This window comes from Acanthopagrus latus, chromosome 7, assembly GCF_904848185.1.
Source record: "Acanthopagrus latus isolate v.2019 chromosome 7, fAcaLat1.1, whole genome shotgun sequence".
Classification (NCBI taxonomy): domain Eukaryota; kingdom Metazoa; phylum Chordata; class Actinopteri; order Spariformes; family Sparidae; genus Acanthopagrus; species Acanthopagrus latus.
In genome coordinates this window covers 15,490,541-15,513,204 of record NC_051045.1, presented here as the reverse complement: position 1 = coordinate 15,513,204, position 22,664 = coordinate 15,490,541, and the positions used below count along the sequence as shown (strand labels likewise).

At 45.0% G+C, this 22,664-nt stretch overlaps 1 protein-coding gene across 3 annotated transcripts in view; it reads left to right on the top strand.

The window, feature by feature from the left end:
* Positions 1 to 7,123: 7,123 nt before the first annotated feature.
* znf385a (zinc finger protein 385A) overlaps positions 7,124 to 22,664 on the top strand; it is a 64,914-nt gene continuing 49,373 nt past the window's right edge. For 2 of the 3 annotated variants that reach the window (XM_037105677.1, XM_037105671.1), the window contains exon 1: positions 11,625 to 11,997. Coding sequence is in view for 1 of the 3 variants with exons in the window: in XM_037105671.1 (XP_036961566.1) it covers positions 11,988 to 11,997 (10 nt within the window). In the remaining 2 variants the exon portion in view is untranslated. Of the gene's footprint in view, positions 7,178 to 11,624; positions 11,998 to 22,664 lie in introns of those variants that run through there. The other variant, XM_037105675.1, reaches the window with a different exon arrangement.

Below are 22,664 nucleotides of genomic sequence, written 5' to 3'. Positions count from 1 at the left end.
GTAAAAGTGTGACAAATACAAGTCTATCTATCTATCTATCTATCTATCTATCTATCTATCTATCTATCTATCTATCTTCAGTGCTGCCGTATGTTTTGCATGTAGGAAAACACGCCCATACGTTCTGTATGTACTGAAGCTTCCTTCTTACAGGCCCTCAACCTTGAGTTTGCTGTCTACATGGTTCAGCATTAAAGGGGCTATGTGTAATATTTCAAGATTGACATACTTTTAAATGAACGGCAATGAACTCAGCAGAGTTTCAAGAGGTAACATTTTTGATGCTGTGGCAAAGACTTGTTTGTAATATGTTGCACAGATATGCACTATAGTTAGCATGCTAACCAGCTAGCTTCTATGTGTCTTGTGTCGGAGGACCACTTTGTAGCTCAGGAGGTGCTAGAGAGTCACTGTCACAACCAGTCAGCCCTCAGTCGAACAAGACACATTGAAAAAGTAGTGCCCTGAGGGCAGCAAAATGTTCTGCACCAACAAAGATTTTTTTGCTTAGCTCTTTAGCTCTTCACTGCTGGAGACATTTCCTGACAAACACATGTACATCATATCACCTCTAATGTGTTTTCTGCTTGTATGTTTCTGTTCTGATGCAGACAAACAGGAAAGATAAAACAAGAAAATAAAATTATACCACAGATATAAACAGAAAATCTCTCCTTATATATTAATGTTTCTGATCCTTATTTACTCTTTATCGCACACTGCGCTTTTAGAAACGTCTCAAGAATACCATCCACCCTGCATTTCACAGATCAAATTGTGACAATGAAACCTACATTTCTTTGCTGAAAACCAAAGCTGAGCTGAAGATAATATGAGGTGTCAACAGTCTCAGTCAGACAAATCAAGATAGAGTATTAGAAAACGTGTCTCTTTTAGTACCATATTCCAGCTTCGTCCCTGTTTCCTGGCTGAGCTGCATTGGAGGGACTGGTGCAAAAAGAGAAAATTGTGGATTTTCTCTCACATCTCCCACATCTGAATCTTGTTAGTTATCTTTTCAGAGAGAAAACTACAGCTACAGAATACTCCTTCAAAGTACATATGGACATGTCAGTGTTGTTTTGAGACAGGCTTGAAGAATGTGAGCCTACTGACAATTCATCAATCCCCTGAAATATTATGGTTAAATATACTCATAAAGATATGTTGCACTTAAAAAGAAAAGATGAATTTGAAATTGCTTTGAGTCACATCAGTCCTCAAAAGACACCTTGAAAGGTGGAGGAACTTACCTCCCCCTGGTGGCTGATGAGAGAAATGTTAGGATACGCTTGTAGTAAGGAGCACATCCTCATGTCCGTGATGAACCACCCATGAGGCTCTGTTAAAATCTGTGATGACTGCTTGATTTTTCTTAAATTGCTTTTTCTATGACATGTCAGAAACTGTGTTAGTTGTGTCAGTTAGTCACCAATTTTTGTCTGCCACAAAAATGACCAGGCATTCTTATTGTAAGTTTTCAGTTTTTTAAATACAGTTTGCAGGCGCGTTATTTTAAGCAAACAAAAACATAGTAGCTATGAAGTCAGCTGTCCAGCTGAATGGTTTTCACGATGTTAACTTTAGTGGCCTGTTTATTGCTGTGAGAGACGGTGACAGTCGTGGTGTGCAGTGTGTCCCTGTAACACTACCCCTCAGGCTCCTGGGTGCTGAAATGTGCTTACAACTGTAAACTGCTGTCCTCTCCCCCTTCTAACCTTATCTTCCAGCGGAGTGCCTGAGGGAGCGCTGAGACGCAGTGTGCCCGCTTATAAGCCTGAGACTGTGTGATTTTTATCCACTCTAATAGTTGGCAGCCCCTTTGAAAGGTGATGCTGTGTAAGGGCTTATTGAAGAGCAGGGCCCTGAGTGAACTGGACATCTGACTGTACACTGGATGTCTTGTCGCTGTTGTTCCAACTGGGCTGTGTGGTGGGTGGCTGCTTACTGCAGACGGTGCAGAATAACGTCTGCCTCTGAATTTACGCATGTGTGTGTTACTGTTGTCACTCAGCGTTTCTCCACGGATTAAAATCAACTTTCGCTGTTTATCAGTTTGCCCACCTTCATACCCGCGTTTTGTGTTGAAATGAGTTTTTTGGCATGAAGCACCAGTAATAATGTTGGTGTGGTTGACGGTAAGGCCCATATTGGTTATTTACAGAGGGTTTAAATTGTTGTATTTGTTACTTTCTATTTGATAATGGGCATTCCTTAAAGGGCAATTCCACTATTTTAGACTTTAAAGTGTACAATTACAGGTTTTTTTGGAGAGTATGACTGCAGATGTGAAAAAAGTAGTATGAAGCCTTTTGTTGCTCAAGCGGAAGCTGCATGTAATCTGATAATTTCCTCCCTGGATGTCACTCAGTCGCTCAGATGCATTGTGGGTAATGTAGGCGCCAGGTTTTGAAAAACAGGAGCTTATAGGTTTCACTCAAGTCTATGTGTGTACTTCCACAGGCTCTGCAGTGTTGTGTATCTTCTCCTTTGCGGCTCCGGCAGTGCGGTCCCTTCCGTAGCAGATACGCAAGGCTTCTGTTTCAGATGCTGGAGCAATTCAGCTGATAACACATATATCTAAAAAAAATCCAAGCTCTTCTTCTAATCCTTGTGTTTAACACATTTGTATAACTCCGGACATGTGACTTCTTCATTATTGCAGGAAATCCTCGGTCTCGCAGCTCCAGCTGTCCGGCTGTAATGCGACGCACTGCACTCAGAACGGAGCTGGTGGGGGTTGCTGGACCACGGAGCACGGAGCGAAACAGTACTTCAATGCATATGCATCCAATGGAATTCCTGAGTAACGCTGTTGGACAAAAAATCAGTACAGTAATACCAGCTGTGTTGCCTCTTTTTTTATTCCATTCATCCTTTTCAAAATCTGGTGCCTACATAACCCACAATGCAACATAACCACTTAGTGACATCACTGGAGGCAATTTATTAGATTACATGCAGCTTCCTCTGGAGCCAAAAAGGGTTTCAAACTACATTTTCCACATATGCAGTAGTACTACCCAAGAAACTTAAACACTTTGAAATGAAAATTACAGGAGGTACCCTTTAATGACAGTGAGTTATGATGTCTCTCACCGTCTTGACTGTTGCAGTTTGCCACACATTCATTGACATTTCTCCTGCCTCTGTGTGCTGGATCTCATCTTTACTCCTCGTGCCTTCGCTGACATTTGATTCTTCCTGCACTCGTAGCCTCCCTGACTTGAACTCTCCTGCCTCTGATACAACTCACCCTCACTTATTAAAGTCTGCCACGATTAGCTGCTGGAATCTCCTGCCCTAGCTTTGTTTTCACACAGGGCTGAGAGTGGCAGTGAGAGGGTGGGAGGGAGGAGGTAGGATGTAGAGAGGTGAAGGGGAGGTGATAGAGCCAATGTGTTTGTGGTCTCAGGTCTCACATGTCCATTGCCGTCGTGGGCGTCAGGCTATATGTTGGAATCGTTTTTCGAATTGCAGTTGAGGATCTTTCCGGTTATTACTCCTCCACCTGGAGAGCCCTGACCAGTTTCATGCTGGGAAGAATTTCGCAGGGGAAATAGTTGTTGCCCGTGTGTTCCCGTGTAGGTTTGGAGATTGACTCAGTGAGAGCAGCAGGAGGACCAGAGGTGCAATCAATGTGGAGCACAGGTAAGAAAGAAGCCTGTTACCTTCTACTGCTGCTGTGTGTGTCTGCTCCAATTTAAAATGATGCAGCACTGTCTCTGCTGGGAGCGAGAAATACATCTGTTTTGTTCCCATCTAGTGTATAATCATTATTGTGTGTGTTTTGGGGCTATAAACATGATTAGATGCAGCACAGAAATTACATCCAATGAGTAACAGGACAAACGTGTGTGTGTGTGTGTGTGTGTAAGCAATTGATCTTCGGGCTGAGTCTTCATTCTTGGCTCAAAAATATACAGTACATGTCCCTTTGGAGCTGACAAATGTCCTGACAGCTCCACCTGTCTTCTGCTGCCCTCACACCCGGACACATTAGGGTGAAGCTGATCTCGTCCTGTGTGTGTATGTGTGTGAGTGTGTGTGTGTGTGTGTGTGTGTATGCTTATGCACGGCTAAGGAATAAGGAGTAGTTGCTGTGTGTGTGAGTGTGTGCGCAATTTCTGGTTTGTCTCAGTACAAAATGCAACATAATTGGAAGAATAATAAATGTGGTTAGCTTGAGGCACAAAAACCACATTTTTTTTTTTTTTTTTTTTTTTTTTTTTTTTCTGAGGAAAACATATTTGGCTTAAAATACCTGTTTTGTTTCATCACAGGGCTGGATATTTAGTGGTGTATCAGTTCAAAATGTTGAAACGCACTCATGCACCGGGGGCACGGCCTTGGCAGCCTTGTCGCCCAACTCCACTACCATTTCCTTCCCCTTCTAAAATGAAAGTTAGGCTCGGAAAAGTACTCAAAGCTACTAGCACAAAGAAAATAAAGTCTTAAAGAAAAGTATGGATACCTGACACCCTAATATACTTACATTTGTTACTTCCTCACTCCGTAAGATTATGACCTTACTTTCTTGTGCGTTATTACTGGAAATGTAAAGTGCAGTATTACTTTTTACTGTTAATATCAGGTGCAATATTAACTTCTTCCACTATCCATCAGGTGCACTATTTCTGATATCGTGCAATGTTACCTTTTATTATATGTATACATATTGCGTTCCAATTATTATTCTATTACTGATGTCATTTTGTCTTATCTTGTCAAAATGTCAATATAGCGCGTGACCTGCAACATATACTGTCAACATTTTGTTCTGCCGACAGGCCTAAACATAAATTAGATGTGTAAAGTGCGATGAGTGTGTGAAGGAGACTGAATTCTTCAGCAGGGATGTAGATGACCCTCGACTCCTGAGGAGATTTTTTTTCATCTGCCACATCACTCTCAGCTGAGGAATGTCTGAGCTTTAGAAATAGACGGTGAGCAAGATAATTACTTCAAATTGCTGTCTGCGCTGCGCAAGAACGACTTGGAATGTGTCAGCCCAAAGTATTTTGTCTAGTAAAGGCCGCGGAACAGGAATTATTGTCGTGAAGTTTCAACAAGCACCGACTGCGAGAAGTTACGGGCCAAATGATCCGAATGTGGTTGGAAAAGAAAGACGTCCTGTTCTCTGGCGCTGGTGTAAAAATGTCAGGGGCGTGTGAGAGTGTGACAGTCAACATCAACATTCTCCATCTCTGTAGGAAGGTGGGGATCCACAGGACGGGCACACCCACCTGTGTACACACATACATGAATCCCTAAAAACCTACTGTGTGTTTTTCTCTCACAAAGCTCTGTTGGCATCAAAGTTTGACCAGAAATAATGCTGCTAAAGCACACACACACACACACACACACACACACACACACACACACACACACACACACACACACAAACGTAGACACGTAACACATTTAGAGCTACAGCTCATTAAATCTTTTCATGTCTCAGTTAAGCTGTTGATCTTTGTGTGAACAAAATGTCAGGATAGATTTTATGTTTTTGCAGTCTCAACTAGGCTCCTTTATTCTCACTTTAGATGCTATGCTTACTTATTCACTTATCTTTTTTCATATTCTAGGATTCTTGTTTTTGTTTCTAATAAGTTTTGAGGTGAGATTCCTGTTAAAAGCCTCTGGGGGTTTTCCGAATCTCGGCCAGCACAATCCGCCACTTTTCATTGTTGTTGTTTTTCTGCACAAACAAAATGAAAAATGCTGGTCACACTATCCTAGGGCACAATGTGGCATTAAATATTATTTATTTATTCAATTTGTCGTATGGACAGCCAGTTTGTTATCATCACAAAATCACCTATAGACAAGTTGATGAACTATGAAGTAAATGTTGACTGCATGATTTAATGGCTATAGTACAGTAACACCATTGGCATTTATATTGGTTCTCTATGAACTTTTTCTCTCAGGAAAATGAAGGCTGACTGGTGATCCAGTCAACACATATAATATTATATATTTTTTTCATATATATATTTATATTTATAATATATATATATTAATAATATTTACACTTTTCTTGATGTTTCTAATTTAATTGTTTAAGTTTAAAGTGTCTTTGAACCAACAGAAAACATTATCTGAGCTGACTCGTTCCCTATCACACATACAGTAGCTGTCAGGTTGTTAGGCTGCAGTAACTAAAGGCTCGAAATGTTGTCAGTTGTTACAGAAGGCAACAATAATCCTGCTTCATTTCTTCATCAGTCGAACATGTGTCTCGATTTATGAAACTGCTTGTGATTGTATTTGGGAGAAGAAATGGACGCACAGGAAACACATTGTACAGCTAGCTACATTTCCTGCACATATCCACACCTGATCAATAGTCTAAATTTAGTGGGATGATTATCCCTCACAGCTGCAAACTGATATGCTCAACAGTCAGACTTGCAGGCTCAGGCCCAGTTCAAGGGGAATGCAGAGGTCTTTTAGTTCATACAGAGCTGGCCTGTGACTGTGTGGGCTCATTTGTTTGAGAGAGAGATGATTAATATCCTTCAAAGTTACCTAAGACTTTATCGTGTAATAATGATTTATTGCTGGGTAGGTTTAGCTCATATCATGAGGGGAAGTGAAAGTATGCAGATGCCTGGTGGTTGCCTGGCCTCCTCACCTCTGACCTTCATAGGCAGACTCTAAATTCACCACCGTAGTGCCAGGAGACACCCGGAGCATGATATACGAGCTAGGTGTGGACTCTGTACCAACAAAAATCCTTTTCATTACACCATGCAAGCAAACACTAGAAGGAGTAAAAGGGCGAACTAACGTTTCTGGAAAGTCACACAGCGCCTGCAGGCCTGGCTCATGAAATATAACCAGAATTTATGATCAACAGGAGCTGCATTTTGACACTGCGTTTGGAGGTGATGCAACAAAGTGAGTTACAGTCTGTCTGGCAGATTTCAGTGAGCGTAGATTTACTGTGGATTTTCCTCTGCAGGAAAAGAATGAGGAAGACAGATCACAGCATTGTCTGAATGGAGGAGTTTGATGTTCTCTCTCCTGGGTTTTTATATTTCTCTCGCAGGCAGATAAGTCCTTATAAGTCCTTCACAGTCGGCAGTCATTCCTTCCAGACTCGACCTGCTGCATCCAGCCACTGTGCACTAAATTCACCGCCCTGCAAGTAAAAACAGCTCTGGTAAGGTTACTGGTCCAAGCATTTTTGTCGGGACAGTTGTATAGATAGTTTTCTGCCTGACAGAGGTATTTCTGATTCAGTCCGACAGGCCATCAGTTCTGTACCAGCTGTGCCTCATGTCTGTTTTGTTCCCTTATCTACCCCCGTGTGTTGACATGACCCAGGGATCTTAGAGCTTCTCAGTTTACATGAGATCGTTTTTCGTTACAGGAGTTTTCCAGACCGTTGTCTCTTACCAGGGTCGCTAAAGCTGGAATCCTTTGACAGATTCCTTGGGTCTGTTTACATGGAATTAAGCCTGAGTTGACAGGTTTACACCAATAGAGGGCAGCATAGGTTAACCACTGATCACCACCCAGGGTAAACTGTGATGTCAAGAATATTGATTCCTGTCGCTCTCTTTCTGTCATTTTATTATGTGTATGTACAGTATCTGTGTGTGTGTGTGTGTGTGTGTGTGTGTGTGTGTGTGTGTGTGTCAGTGTGAGGACTAACAGAAGGTGGTCCTCACAGGCTATTTCTTTGAGGGTTTAGGCGTGTTTTTAGTTTCAAGATTAGAATCAGGTTGCGGTCAAAGGTGGGACAAAGGTCTGGCATATGGAACTGAGGGTCATGGCTGGGATTAGCTTCCAGGGGATAAGTGTGCGTTGATACAAGGTCCTCACAAGGCACAACAACAAGTTGGTGTGTAGGAGGGTGGGTGGGCAGGTGGAAAGGTGGCTGACGGGTAACATAATGCTCCTGCCGCAGAGCGTGACAGTCATGTATGTTGATTGAATCCATGGATCTTGGGTGCAAAACATGTCAATATTGGACATAACACAACAACAATGCAGAAAATACTGAAACATTACAGAAAATAGAAAAACATTACAGCACTTCACAAAAAAACAACAGTATAGAAAACACATCAAAACATAAAACAACAATATTTCAAAAACAGATTTTAGAAAACAAACAAAAAACATTTCACACAACATTTTAGACAACACAGCAACAAAATATAACACATCAATATTTCAGAAAGCGCATCGCAAAACAGAAAGCACAACTTTTAGAATTAATAGAGCAGAAGACACAACAAAAACAGAAAGCGTAATATTTCACATAACACATTTTAGAAAATCCAGCAATTCAAAAACAACTTTTTAGAAAACAACATTGTAAAACAGAAGAAACAACTCAACAGAAAACAACATTACTGAAAACACAACAAACCAGAAAGCACAGCAACATTTTGCAACAAGTAAATAAAAAAAACATTCCATAAACATAAATAGGACATGAACAGTGTATAAGTTCTGTACATTCTACCCGGAGACAATGTTTCAAGATTCCTAGTTGGCGCACTTTAATGGCTTTGATTGGCATTAAACTCTACTTCGTTCAGTTTTGTTGTGATGGTTTGTCCAGTGTTGTTGTCTTTTTCACCTCAGGGCCTCCGTATATTTCTCATCATGTAGATCTATTTGACACTCTTTCTCTTTTGCCTCCCAGGAACCTGTCCCTACAAAGCAAAATCATTCCTTTTAGTTTAGTTTACTTATTTAAATTGAAAATAATGCCATAACTTGGTGCTTTTACAAATTTTGAACACAATTACTTTATTTCAATTAGTTGCTATAGTAACCAACAGAGTTCATGATCAGCGCGAACATGGTCAGCTGAACACGCTAAAATGAAAAAAAAAATCAGTCTCCATGAAGCATACATGTACATTAATAATAATGAAAAAGGGAGATGTTCTTCTTTTTGCCTTTTTTCCATTTCCTCACACTAGTAATACCAAATTAAATTACATAGTTCATAAAACTTTTCCTGGGAAGTGATTTGGAAAATATGGACGTATATTCTATTTCTCCCATCGCTCTCTGAGGAGGCATTCATGAGTGAAGTACTTCTAGCAACTCAAGTGAGTAATGTCAGTTCATTACTCATTTAAAATATTCCACTCGTGGCCACTGAACATGTGTCCCATGGTGGAGGTGACAGAGGTCAGCACATCATCTTCACAATGATTGATCTGTAGCCAGTGGCAAATGAAGGGACCTAATAGCCCAATTTTCTCCCCTCTTTCCTTCGTTTTCCCTTCATGTTCCTCCCCTGTCTCCCCCTTGCTCTCATACCTGTCCAATAATGCCATCTGTCGTCCCCCAGTGGCCCTCACCCCATGTCTGTCTCCTAACGCCTCCCCTTTGCCCTGTCCTCCCTCCCTCTTCTTACCTATGGATGATACAGGATCTCCATGCTCCGATTTCACCCTCTCATCATGACATCCATTAAAGTGGCGCTGGGCCCTGGGCCCCCGTTGGCCCGACAGCACATTAGCACTCGGCCCATTGAACGCCAACAAGGACCGGCTCTGAATTATTGATACCAACACAACTAATGAGGAAACCCTATCTCAGCTCTTTTACTGACACACACACACACACAAATGCTCATGGAAGGACTCGCTCGCATAGCTTTATCGATATAAACTACTGTTCCAGCTGCTGGTGTCCCACTTTCAAAAACTCATATTCTCAGTGCTCGGTCCATTTCCTGCAGACATGATGTGTGTTTACGAGTGTGATCCAAGTACCCACAGGCTCACATTCTTCTTTTTATGATAAAAGTGCACCATAAATGTTTGTTCCACATCTGTAAGCGTGCCTGTAACTGCCTACATTCATTGCTGTTGCAGGTGTCACATCTCAGTGTCGACAGTGAAAGCAGGATTTTTGTGTACCTTTCTTGAGAGCTGCCATATGTTCGGTAATACCAGCAGCTTTTAGTAGGTGGATGTTCGCCAAACTTACAATCTGTAAGAATTTGTGTGGGTGTTTGTGGCCCCTCGGTCTGCCAGTGTTTACATACAAAAGGCTTAAATGTGTGCAGTGAAGCTGCTGTGCGGAGAGGTATTGGAGGTGTCAGCCACCCTCCTTAGTATTCACTCCGACACCCTGTGACTCACAGCCTCAGCCTGAGAGCGTGAGAAGGGGGGGGGGGGGGGTAGGAAGGGAAAAAGAGAAAGAGAGAGGAGAACAAGAGGAGGCACTAGGAACATCAGGCAGAATTTTCTGTAGCCCCCGGCTCACGTGTTTGGGTCTGTGTGTTTGCAAGCATGCCTGCCCAAGGGGATTAATTTTTTGACAGCTTTGTTAAGCCTTCTCTTAAGCGCTGAGCTATTCAATAACATCGTGGCTGTGTGATTTTCAAAAAAAGTCTCTCCCCAGTTATCCTGGATGAGAGAGGGGGACAGAGAGTGGTGCTCGGACATGAGACCAGACGTCGTTCGAGTGGCTTCTCGGTGAGAAGGAAGTCGACCATGAGAAGCTGGCTGCGAAGCGCCTCTTCAGTTAGTGACTGCATTGCTGTGGTGCCGTGGTCCACACAGCTGAATTCTCCGCAGCCCTTCTCCTGTGTCCGACTGTGTCTGTCTTTGTCTCTGCGTTCCATCCTCCCGGTTGTCTCTCTTCTTGTCACTCCACATCTCTTCATCCCTCTGTCAGTTTGTATTTAGTTTAGTCGCTGCCCCTCCTTCTTCTGCTTCCTCCGCTCTGTCGCTTTCTATTTCATCTCCCCTTTTTGCTTTGCAACCCCCCACCCCCCACCCCCACCCCCACCCCCTACCCCCCGTCTCCCAGTCTAAATTCCAACCTTTTGACGGAATCACAGAGGTTGATAAAAGGCGTAACCTTGCTTTGGCAGGTTAGGAGTTGGAGGGAAGGAAAGGCAGAAGGACAGAGCCACACAGCTAAAAGGTTAATCCTCTAACAAGTCCACATACACATGGAGTCAAAGGACGGAGGGAGGAGGGAGGAGGGGTGATAAACGAGAAACACAATAAGGAGATCTGACAATCAAGCTCTCTGCGAGGGGGAGATGAGTGAGCGGAACATGGGAGATGAGAGGGAGAAACAGTAGTTTGGGGGGGGGGGGGGGGTTGGAGACGGCATTTTTTCAAGCCAAGCTCTGTCTCTCCTTCATGACTTCCACTCTGCATGATGACAGGCATCGGTGCCGCTGTTCCCATTGGCCGAGGCTGCCACCAATCGGAGCAGAGGCATGTAAGGTGCCTTTAGGTTATACTCAACCCCAAAAACGAGAAGCAGGGAGAGGGATAGAAAGCCAGAGTGGGGAAAGGAAGTGTGTGTTTTTACAGAGAGGGACCACAGCAGACACCGACCTTCACTCCAGTGCAGAGAAGACCTCCCTGTGACATGACACAGTTGAGAAGAAATTGCTCGTCAGCTGTTTTGTTGGAGACCACTGCAATTCCTCCTGGCTGCTGTGGAGAAGAAGATCTTGGCTGTGTAGCCCTCCCCCTGTGATTGGCTGTCACACTTTAGGCTCCCCCCTCTCTCTCACTCCCCCTCTTCTCTCTCTCTCTCTCTCTCTCTCTCTCTCTCTCTCTCTCTCCCTCCATACTGTCCTCAGGCTTACCTGAGCCACAACTGCAGAAACGCTGGACCCCCTCCTCCACTCACTCACACAAACATATACACACACTCTCTCTCTCTCCCTCTCTGCCTCTCTCTCTCTCTCACACACACACACACACACACACTCAGCTTTTCACCTGGAGAGGGCAGGCGCAAGGGACGGCATGTGCAGCAGCAGCGGCAGCAGCAGCAGCAACAGCAGCAGCAGCAGTCTCTCCTTACATCTAGCGCTGCCTCTCTGACTTGCCTCATTCTGGAGAGTGGAGAGGAACTCTGAAAAGAGATTTTTGGAGCCATTGTCCCCTGGCGAAAGCAGGAGACACTGGGGGGGGCAGTGAGGGAGCACTTGTCAAGCCAGGGATACACCAAAGGCAACACACAGCATGATTTTGGGTGAGTTGTCGCTTTTTTTTTTTTTTTTTTTTGGTGCATGGGGATTTCTGGAGAGGTCAATCATGTTGTCTGGTTCATTAATCCCTACTTAAAACTTGGCCACCAGCAGCTCTTCACTAGCGGTGCACTCTGCTCGGCTTCAACGCCACACAGACATCTGTCAGTGTGGCGAGCTGTGGGATGACCCTTTAAATCATGGTTAGTGCTTGTGATTACGATAACAGGGTGCCATTAGTGTGGCAGGTGTGAGTGATGACGACGAAGGTCAAAGTGTTCGGAGCCGGACTGTTTGGTCAGATGACCGGGCGCCAACCCTTCCCCCCGTCCTGCCGAGAGAGGTGAACTGACAAAGACAGGTTCACGGTGACCTCCTGACAACTGATGAAATGCAAATTTATACAAATATTCAGCAGATAATTACCACCTCGTTTCCTCCTCACCTCTCCTTTTATCCAATAATGAGCGCGTGGGTCATCACACGTGCAAAACCAAGAAAAAAAAAACGAAAAAACAAAAACATTAAAGATTCAGTCCTCAGTTTTGCAGCACAGTGTAGCTTTTAGTCATCATTATAGGCTGTTCTGTGTCAGCCAGTGCTTTCTGTTTTAGTATTCTGGTCTCATAGTGGCCACGTCTGAGAGAGAGGGGATTCTGTGTGGTCTCTGTGCTCTACATAGTCAGCTTCACACACAGGACGGGAGCTTGCCACTGTAAGTCCAGTGATGTGACTGATCATGACCCTGCTGCTGTGTGGATAGATTAGTAAGAATGTGTGTGTGTGTGTGTGTGTGTGTGTGAGCTTGTGAAGGTGTTCTAGAGTCTTCTATTTTTCTGTATGGTCGCGCCTGTGTGAGGTCATTGTGCGTGCATGTGTGTGTGTGTGTGTGTGTGTGTGTGTGTGTGTGTGTGTATGTGTGTGTGTGATGTTCTCTGCCGGAGAGGCCACTTTGTTTTAACGCATGCCTGGGCTGATTCAGGCGCAGCTCTGCTCCTCTGCACTCCCGGCAGGCATGTTTTTTCGAGCAGACATCTCTAATGATTATAGGGAGTCGTGTAGTCTGAGGTGTGCGAGCTCGGGGGTGTGCACATCGAAGAGAATGTATTCCTCCAAGCGAACCCGTAAAGTTCACGTCCATGAGAATGAAACTTTCTCGCTCTCTTCAGTTTTTTGTGGAGATTTGAGTCATTTTTTTGCATTTCTGGCTACATTTCCAGGTTCTGCTGCTGGTCAAATTGAGCGATCACCTGATTTACACCTCATTTAACATTGAGACAAGCACCGTCTTGATCAGGTTGCAGGTGGTAGCAGCTCCCGTAAATGATTTTTTTGGGCCGGATGTTAACCTTCATCCACACAGCTGCCTCGCTGAAACAGGCTGTCGGTGAACTCACTCTTAAGAGAAGCGAAGGTAGCTATTACAGTGCGCCTATTTTAACTGTTTAGCACTACAGTTGTGGCGGCAGCAGTAATAAGACATGGAATGTGACTTGTGTTTGCCTTTGCAGGAAGACTGAAAGCTCTTGGTGTCAGTGCAGCAGATTCTTAAAGCAGAACGAACAGCGTTTAAACAATGATAATGTACCGAATCTTTGCTTTTAGTCACACCAGTAATGGTATGTTAAATCTTCTCCCATCACACCTGCCAAAAAAGCCGACATCTCCCAATTAAGTCGTCCATCAGATAACTATCTTCAATTATTTCCCCGTCTGAATGTTGAGATTTTCCAGTGTCTAACATTCTGCTCCATTTGCGTGATGATGTGGCTGCTGAGCGATTTGACATTTCTGGCTTTCCTCCTCTGAAAAGGGTAATGTCATTGTAATGACCTTTACAATTCTCGATGCTGGCTGATCTGGACCTCCAATCAGCAAATTTCCTGATTCGGCTCCTCGATATAAATCTGCAAGGTTGTGATAACATATCTCCAACAAATGGCAATACACATCTCAGTTTTTTTTTTTTTTTTTAATGCGTGTGTGATGTGCACGGTGTGTGTGTGTGTGTGTGTGTGTGTGTGTGTTAACCACATGCATCGCCGGCTGTGTCTGAGTGGGTCTATTTCTATCCTGTGCTTTTCTATGACCTTGAGCAAACAACCTTTCCCAGTGCTGCTTCGTCCTTGACGTTGGATTCACAAGTCCATGATAACTATCGTCATAGACGATCTGGGGCCCTGGCAGCAGAGGTCTTTGGCTGCTGTGATAGCGATGACAGTGCCGACGCTGATAATGGCCATGGACGCGTGGTTGTGCTGTACAGTCTGCTCTACGCAAAGCCAGCTTAGCTCTCTCCCTGACATGGGCTCTGCACCAAGTTAGGGGTACGGGGCTGCTGCTGGTGCTGTGTGTGTTTGTGTATTAAAGTGCATCTGTATTATCTTGGCAGAGAGCAGAGCGACGCGGTGGCGGAACAATAGCAAGCTAATAGAGAACATGATCACCGGGCTCCTGTTAACGTAGAGCCCCTCGATTGACTGTGGTGTCATTGTGATCAGCCGCCATGTTGTCGAAAAGAACCTCCTAAGCTTTCAGCCCGCCGGCGCCTGGAGGGAGCTCCTGGTATGGAATTTGCTTTTAGATAAGAAATGTCTATCACGTCCTCTTGCTGTCACCCAAAATGTTGCGCGAAGACTGTCTGACAAGCGTTCCTGGAACTTTCCTCTTTGTTAGCTTCAGCTAAAAAGTTTTTTTTTCGTGGAGGGGGTGAACCCTCAGTTCATGTTTGGATGTCGTTTTATGTCTCATCTGTCTTGTCTGTTTGAGTCAGAGCTGACCCCCCCCCCCGAGCTCAGGGCCACGCAGTCTATCTGTCTCTTTGTCTTTGTGTTTTGTGTGTCCACTCCGGCCTCATCTGTCTTCATAAAATCTGTCTCTCTCCGCTGACCTGTCTGCATAGCTATTGCTCATTCCGTTCAACCCAGCTATCTCTACCAGCCCGCACACACTCACCTGGCTGCAGAAATCCACTCGAAGCGACACCAGGGGATACGTCTTTGAGCTGATCAGCAGTTTTTCCCCTCCCCGTTTTCTCCTTGAGTGCTCCGCTCTCTTTGTTTATGTCAAAGTGACACAGTAATTATAACTCCTTAATGAGCCGGATATTTGGTATGCATGGCACAGTTTGTCCCTTTAGGCCTCTTTGCATACCCGAGATATAACTGGAACACTTCAGTGCAGCCGAAACTTGAGAATCCTGCAGCGAAACATGCGCGACTACTTTGAAATGCCAAGATATTAGCACCTGTGAATACTGAATCTCACTAGATCACTCCGCAAACTCGCTGTTCAATCGGACGTTTGGTTGTCTTGGTTTGAAGTCAATTGTGCACTCTTTACCTTGTTTTGCAGAATATCCCGTTTCCTTTGAGTGGAGGGATGGCTGTGACATGGTGCTATGGGATGGAGAGTAGTCCACCGCACTTGACCCAGTTCACCTTTCAATAAGCTCATCCATGTAGCGAGGCACTCATCAAGATGACTTATTCCCATAATAAGAATAGGCCACATATCTCTGGAGGTACCTAGGACGCGAAGATTAATGTGACACTCGTCTGAAGGGTGACTGCGTTGTGTGAGAGTGGATGGGTAGAAGTGGCAGCACTCTTGCTCTTCCTCCTCCAAGTCTGGCTCCCTCCTGCTTTGTGGAGAGGAGTCCTCAGTCAAAAAGCCACTATAACAGGTCTCTTCCCTTCCTCCCCTCCCTCCCTCCCTCCCTCCCCTGCTCCTCTCTATTGCTCCATTTGTTTATGCTGGAGTGACTGTGTGTCAGCAGGTTGTCAATACTGTCTGTAAGAGACTCTAATGAATAGGCCTGTTATTGGACGGGTGGGAAGGCAACCTTTTGTGTCTGTGAGTGCATCTGTGCGTGCGTGTGTGCGTGTGTGCGGCCCATCAGTGTGTGTAGCACTGCAGAGCAGAGGGAGGTGGAGGTGGAGGTGGAGGTGTCTGCTCCTCTGGCTCCCACTGCTTCACTGGCCTCACTGCAGTGCCTCCCGACGAGGATCATTCACCAAGAGTAAAGGCCAGAACGCTGCAAAGGCATGCATGGTTTCGTTCTGTGAATTAAGAGTGATGAGGTCGTTTTCTTTTTTTTTTTTTCTCTCCCTCACTGAATGTAAACATGATGCAGCTTTCCAGCACTTGCATGTTCTTGAATAAAACGCACGGTTCGCGGCGACACACACCAGTGCGAGCACCTGCCAGCAGCAGCAGCCGGGCACTGTTGCTCTGTGAAGCACAAAAATGCACCTGTGCGTGATTATGGTGTCACATTAGTGCATTCACCTAGGCAGCCCGGCTGACTACTTACTGGGAATCCTGGGGCTACGAGACACCTGGGAGCTGAAGCCTGGAAAATGTTCTGTATGCTTCAACAGACAGTCTGATCACAAAGTGGAAAGAGGCACAGACGATTCTCCACACTGCAGCTCTCTAGTGTCTACAAAGAGGCACTGCTGCCTTTATCGTTTTGAACTTTCATTGTACTCTACTTTCTCTCACGTCTTTACAACACTTAAAGTTCAGGCTACACTTTAATTCTGATATATCTTCTCAACATCTTGATCGCCTTTTGGTTTGATTAATATTCATGAGTTGTGACAAATTCACTGTGTTGAATTCATGTCAGCCTCTTGTCCCGATGAATGTCTGGAGACCAAAAGACTGGATTTATTGTTTGATGCTTACATTGTGCTTCCTCTCACTGTGACAGAAAGGCATTTTAGAAAATTGGACAGTTAGGACAGAGTGGTGACAAAACTGTCTTATAAAACGGATTTGCGCGTGCAACTCCCACACTGCATGACGGCTAATCCCACAATAAACTGTGTAACATGCAAACCAACTGCTTGAAAAGATCCACATTGGCATTAAAACACAAGAGAAGGCAAATGAAAATTCCTCTTCATTGACCCCCTTCAGTCGCCGAACAACTGTATATTGTGTATGCAGTATGTATCAGAGTAACATAAGAAAATGTAAATAAATGGTAAAACAATCAGAAAACATGGCATGGGTGAATTTTATGTGTGGGACACAATACCATTTTTTGTACAAGTGACCAATTGTCTACTTCTAATACAAACCATCGTGAAGCACAGACTGCATCAAACAACCTCAATGTCTGAGACCGAGACCACACAGAGTAAAAAATCTGCTTGATTTCGAGACGAGACCTTCAAAATGTGGTCTTGAGACCAAAATGAACTTAGAGGACACAACACCAGAAAACACTGTGCTAAAAATCTGTTTAGGCACAAAAAACACAGTTCAAAACAAGAACATCTTATGGCTTGTGTTCAGGCTTCTCGTCAAAAGTATTTAATGCTTAGTAAAATTTGAAATCCTATAGTCCTGTTATTAAAACATGGCCGCACAGTGGCCTGTGGCTTGGCCTACAACTCCTGACATGAAAGTCAGCTCCTATTAATGTAATATGAAATGACCACTGGTGGCCCCATGTTCAAAAGATCACAGCAGAAGTGTCCCTCTTGGACGCCCCTATGGTGGACAAAACATGACAACCCTGCCCCTCAAACATCCTGAGTCCACCACCGTGTATGATACATACAAAACCTAACCTACCTGTGGCTTTGCAGAAATGTAAAATGGCAACATTTTTCTTCTGGTGACTGGACTGAAAATACTGTTCAGATCTTGACTATATATCGGAGACCAACAACGTGTACTCATAAAATCAGGTTAATGTACAATAATGTAGAAGAACAATATTATAGCTTCAAAGCAGCCATGCGAGACCCCCTTTAAAAGTTTCATTTGGCTTTTTTTTTTTTATTACTGCTGGAAACAGCAGAATGTTACACAAAGCCACATGTGACATTTACGAAATCAGAAGCGGTGCATGTTCGATCAAAGCCTAATCCAGCCCTCGTGTTTTCTTTTTAACCAATCCCGCTCATCAAATGTAAAAAGTCAAACTGTCTTATAGATCCACTGATGTGATAATTTCGCCGGCGTCGTTGGAAGGTGCATGAATAACAATTTCCCAAACAGCAGCCAGGCATAAAAAGGTTGAGCAAAGCTATCGTTTGGCGGCGATAGATGTTGCATTAATCATGCCTGCTCTATTTCTGTGTGCTCAGAGGAGAAGAGGGGTAGAAGAGGAGGGGGGGGGAGAGACAGAGAGAGAGAGAGAGAGAGAGAGAGAGAGAGAGAGAGAGAGAGAGAGAGAGAGAAAGGCATACAGATAAAATGGAGTGAAAAGTGTCCTCATGAAAGAGAATTAGCTCCATCCAGCTCTGGGGGGAAGAGGAAATTCCTCAGAGTGCTGTTGAGATAGGGTTTCACACAAAGACCAAAAGACAAATCAATTCTCCTTGAGATGCGGCAAGGTCAATTCATGGGGGCATGGCCAGAGAAGGGGAAGCTAAAGAGGAGGAGGAGGAGGAGGAAGTTGATGAGGCAACCGATCAGAAGGGGAGAGCGGGACTGTGCGAGTAGTGTAGGAGGAGAGAGATTTAAGGGAGCATCAGAGGGATAAAGGCAGAGAGGGAATGAGCTAACGGTGAAGATGAGAAGGACTGGATTTCGGGGTGGGGTGACAGTTTTTGTTTTTTTTGGTTAAAGCTGGCCCACGGGGAGAAATAGATGCCGCCCTCCGACGACATGCACAGAGCTGTTGTCTCTCTGTATCATCTGACTCATGCTAAGAGGGAATATGAGCAGTGTATCTGACACACTGTTGGGAATGTCATCCTACAGCCTTGCATGAACTTCACTCGTTGCCACAAGGACGTGTCCTCACTCTGTGACCTCATCCGTCTGCAACAGCTCTCACTTCACGACCACGGGGGGGTTAGCTGAGCACACAGACTGAATGAATAGTACGAGCTTTTCCTTCCAAGAAGCCTTGAGCTAGCTTTTAATCCTTAATGTTACATGAACGGCTCAAAATAGCCTAAATCTCCTCCGCCCCTGACGCCTTCCCCCTGCCAAGTAAGTCTGCTCCAGTGCGTTTTAATGGTAATGGGATGCAGATAGGTCTGGTGATAAAAGAGGTAGCAATAGGTCTTAGCTCAGACCTGCCCTCCGTGTGGCGTGTTGCCCACTGACAGCTACTGTAGCTATGGCTGGAGAGGCTAAGAAGACCTCTTTGGAGAAGGCTGGATGGGAGCCGGGGAAGCCTTTGCTCGCAGGTAGTTATGGGATCCGCGTGGCACAGGGCTTAGCGCTGGCGTCTGGTATGCACACCTGCCTCCACTTCCCTGAACAAGCGGCCCTACCCCTCAGAGAGAGGGAGAGGGAGGGGGGAGAGAGGGGGAGGAGAGAGGACTCTGCCAGGACCTGCACCGTAGCTCCCTGCCCCTGCCTGAGGGGGTGAAACGGGGAGGGAGGATCAAGAGGGTGCCAGAGGTGTGGGATTAGAAGGCTGAAAGGGACACATGGGTAATGTGGTGTCTGAGGTCATTCATTTCCAGTATGTTACTGTGTTTGTTCATCCTGCAGCCTCTGTTTGTTTCACTCTTACTAGGGAAGTGGCTTTTTTGCGCTTGAGGATCCAACCGCAGATCTCTGCAGACTCTCGCCCTGGACGGAATCTCCTCGTGCAGTCAGTCTGTTATGGGATCCACGGTTGGATGGGCCTGCTCGTTTGTTTCGCCACAGCTCTCAGCAAACAGTGAAACTCAGACAGTGGCTGCTGTGGCTCAAAAGAGCACTGATGAAATGTAATGAATGGGAGTTAGAGAGGGAGGATGGAAACAAGCATTTCCATAAAATTAGCATAGTCAGGATTGGTGCAATCGGCCCGATGAGACAGGAGTAACAGCATAAACATGAGCAACTTCACGTTGCATTCTTCACATCCGAATAATGTTGGTTAATGTCTGGGCTTGTAATGCTGATTAATTTAGCATCAGGGGTTTGACAGCGTGTCAGAGCACAGCAGTAGCCAGCCCATAGTACGCTGTAACAGCAGCGTCTCTGCCTCCATCCCAGATTTTCTCATTTGTGCCTGTGATGGCTTGTGTAAATGTGAGAGATTGTATTTACAGTAGCACCTGAGATGGTTTTTGTGTCTGCGCTGGGCCAATAATCACCAGCTAGCCACTGCCACAAATCTTCATTAGGGGATTAGCCGGCAGGGAGACAGCTTGTGTTCTTTTGCTTTTATTGGTGGCCCGGCATCCACTGCTCTCAGCCTCAGTGTCTCCCCTTCCTGTCTCCTCTACTTAAACCCGTGAACACGGCCGCAGCTCACCTGAGAATCACACCGAACACAAACACACCCACACACGAGCTCTTTCCTTGTTCGCCTCGGTCTTCACCCTCTCCTTGCCGTCCCATTCTTCCTCTGTCTCTCTCCCGCATATGCTCAAACCCCCATGTACATAATGCTCACACATACTGTCAGTTTGTACCCTTGAGGTGCATCAGCTGCCCACTGGGCACTCGTACTCAAGACAGAACAAATTAAGGTCACAGTGGGGAGAGCCGAGCCAGCAGAGGACGACACGGTCTGCCAAGTGTATGGGTGTGTATGTGCGTGCTTACTTTTTTTTTTTTGTCTCTCCCGACCTCTAAACAGTGGCACGACTCCAGAGAGAGCCGTTGTCAAATGGCTCCCGTCCCACTCAAAGGAAAACTGACCCTCATTGCACCATTTTTGTAGGACAAAAGGTGCGATCCCCTCCTTTTGAAATCAGGCAAGAAAACAGAGTGATGAATGCTCTTTTGGACGCTCTTTGATATTCCCTGACGAAGACTATGGGATTTGATTCCCCCCAGTGCCTGCTGGGAGTGTTGTGACTCATCTAGGGCTGTTGTTGGTCCATCAATGCATTTTCTGATACCTGAGGGTTTCTTTTCACATACTTTGGCGATGAGCGTACAGCAGCAACAGAGACAGGCAGATAATGTTCTGAAGTTTGTTTTGAAATGTAGAAGGATGCAGAATACAATTTGCCCTATTCATTTTCCAAACAAAGTTTTTAAACTGCGCAACAAAACTTAATATATCATTCAAATGCAGCACACTGGCCAGGCACAAATAAAATATAGACCTAAAGTACTTCTGAGCACAAACTTACATACTCAACGGAACCTGTCTGGATGTAGAGATAGCTCCTTCTAAAGGCTCTTTTATGGCTCAACATTGGATCCGCTTATGGAGGCAGACTTCAGTCAGCACTCTGTTCATTTTTTCCGTAGTTCTGCACATTTTGTGGACGCTGACAGGTAACGTACCAGCGTCAAGAGCAGTACCTCTGGTAGTCCTGGGGGGCAGTGTAGCCGACACACAAGCACAGCCAACCACAGGTGCTACGGAACAACTGGGAGGAGAGCTGGCAAAGGAAAAGTGGATGTCCATGCGAGACCGACTCGACTCTGAGTGGCGTCCTCTTGTGTTTGTCTCGCTTAACATCCATGTTACATGAAGGATGCATGGAAGTCTGTTGGCATCGATGGCTACATCGATGCCAACAGACTTCGAAAAGTATGTTTCTATGCTTAAATGAAGCATTAATGAGCCTTATGCCGTGGGACCTTTGATGGTGCTGGACTCAATGTCGTCCAGGTCCAAGTACAAGTTACAACTTCTTAAAATTTACTTAGTTATTTACTCAGAATAGTATATCTGGATGTTAATCTGGTTGTTTTTCAGCAACTCTAACAGATTGCAACCAGAATAACACTTTACTTTAATTTAATCATGCCTGTTCCAATCTCTAATAACATTTTGAATCCACTAGATGAAGATTATTATTTGGATCTGCAACAACAGTTCATAGGCACACCAGATCTTGTCATCAACATCCATGCCTTTTTCGCTGAGAAATTTATAAGAAGAATTTGAAAAATGTGCTATCTTTTAGTGAATTGAAGAAAGTAAAAGAAAAAGGATCCATCCCTTTATCCGTATCCACATCAAAAGTTAATGGGGTCTACTCTGGGTCAAGACTCATCCGCCATCCAAGTTACGAGGACATCTGTTTTCATGCAATCCTAATGACAACCTACCAACATTTATTCTGTAGCTTAATTAAATGCAAGTGGTTACTCCCTCGACACTGCATCCTTTTACATGTTTATATGTCCAGTTTCTGCGTCTAGTTTGCTCCTGCCGTCTACCTTTCAGCACCTGACTAGAGGTAGCTATGTTATCACACGGTCCATGGGGGTCCAGAAGTTCCAGAGGGCTTGTCTCTGCCAGCCCGAGCCTCAGACCTCCCCTCAAGGGCAATATCGTATTCTGCCTGACTGTGCGCGCCTGTGTAATCCATAGCTGCAGGGAGGGTGACCTTCACAGCAGGCAGCCTCACAGCAGGCTGCGACACAGGTACTCAGGGAAGGGGACAGGCTGGGCTAACAGGGGACTGGGGGCAGGGTACGGAAGTTTTTTAATAATTACCCTTTCACATTACTCTCTCTACACGAGGTTGCTCCCCCTGTCTCGGGCAACAGCTATGATGAATATGAAAGTGTTCTTTTCCAAAATGCTAAGTTTTGATAAAAAAAAGAACATCATCTGCATCCATTTAATGCCTTTTCTTTCCCCCGAAAAGAACGCCACATCAATCCTTTTGTCCGTGCAATGACTCGTAATGGAGTGCGGCTCAATCCAGTCTCATCTAGGTAGGACATTTGTCACCAACCACTCAGTGTTAAGGCAGCCTCCTGCTGGTTGGGCTCTGTGTCTCAGAGGGGG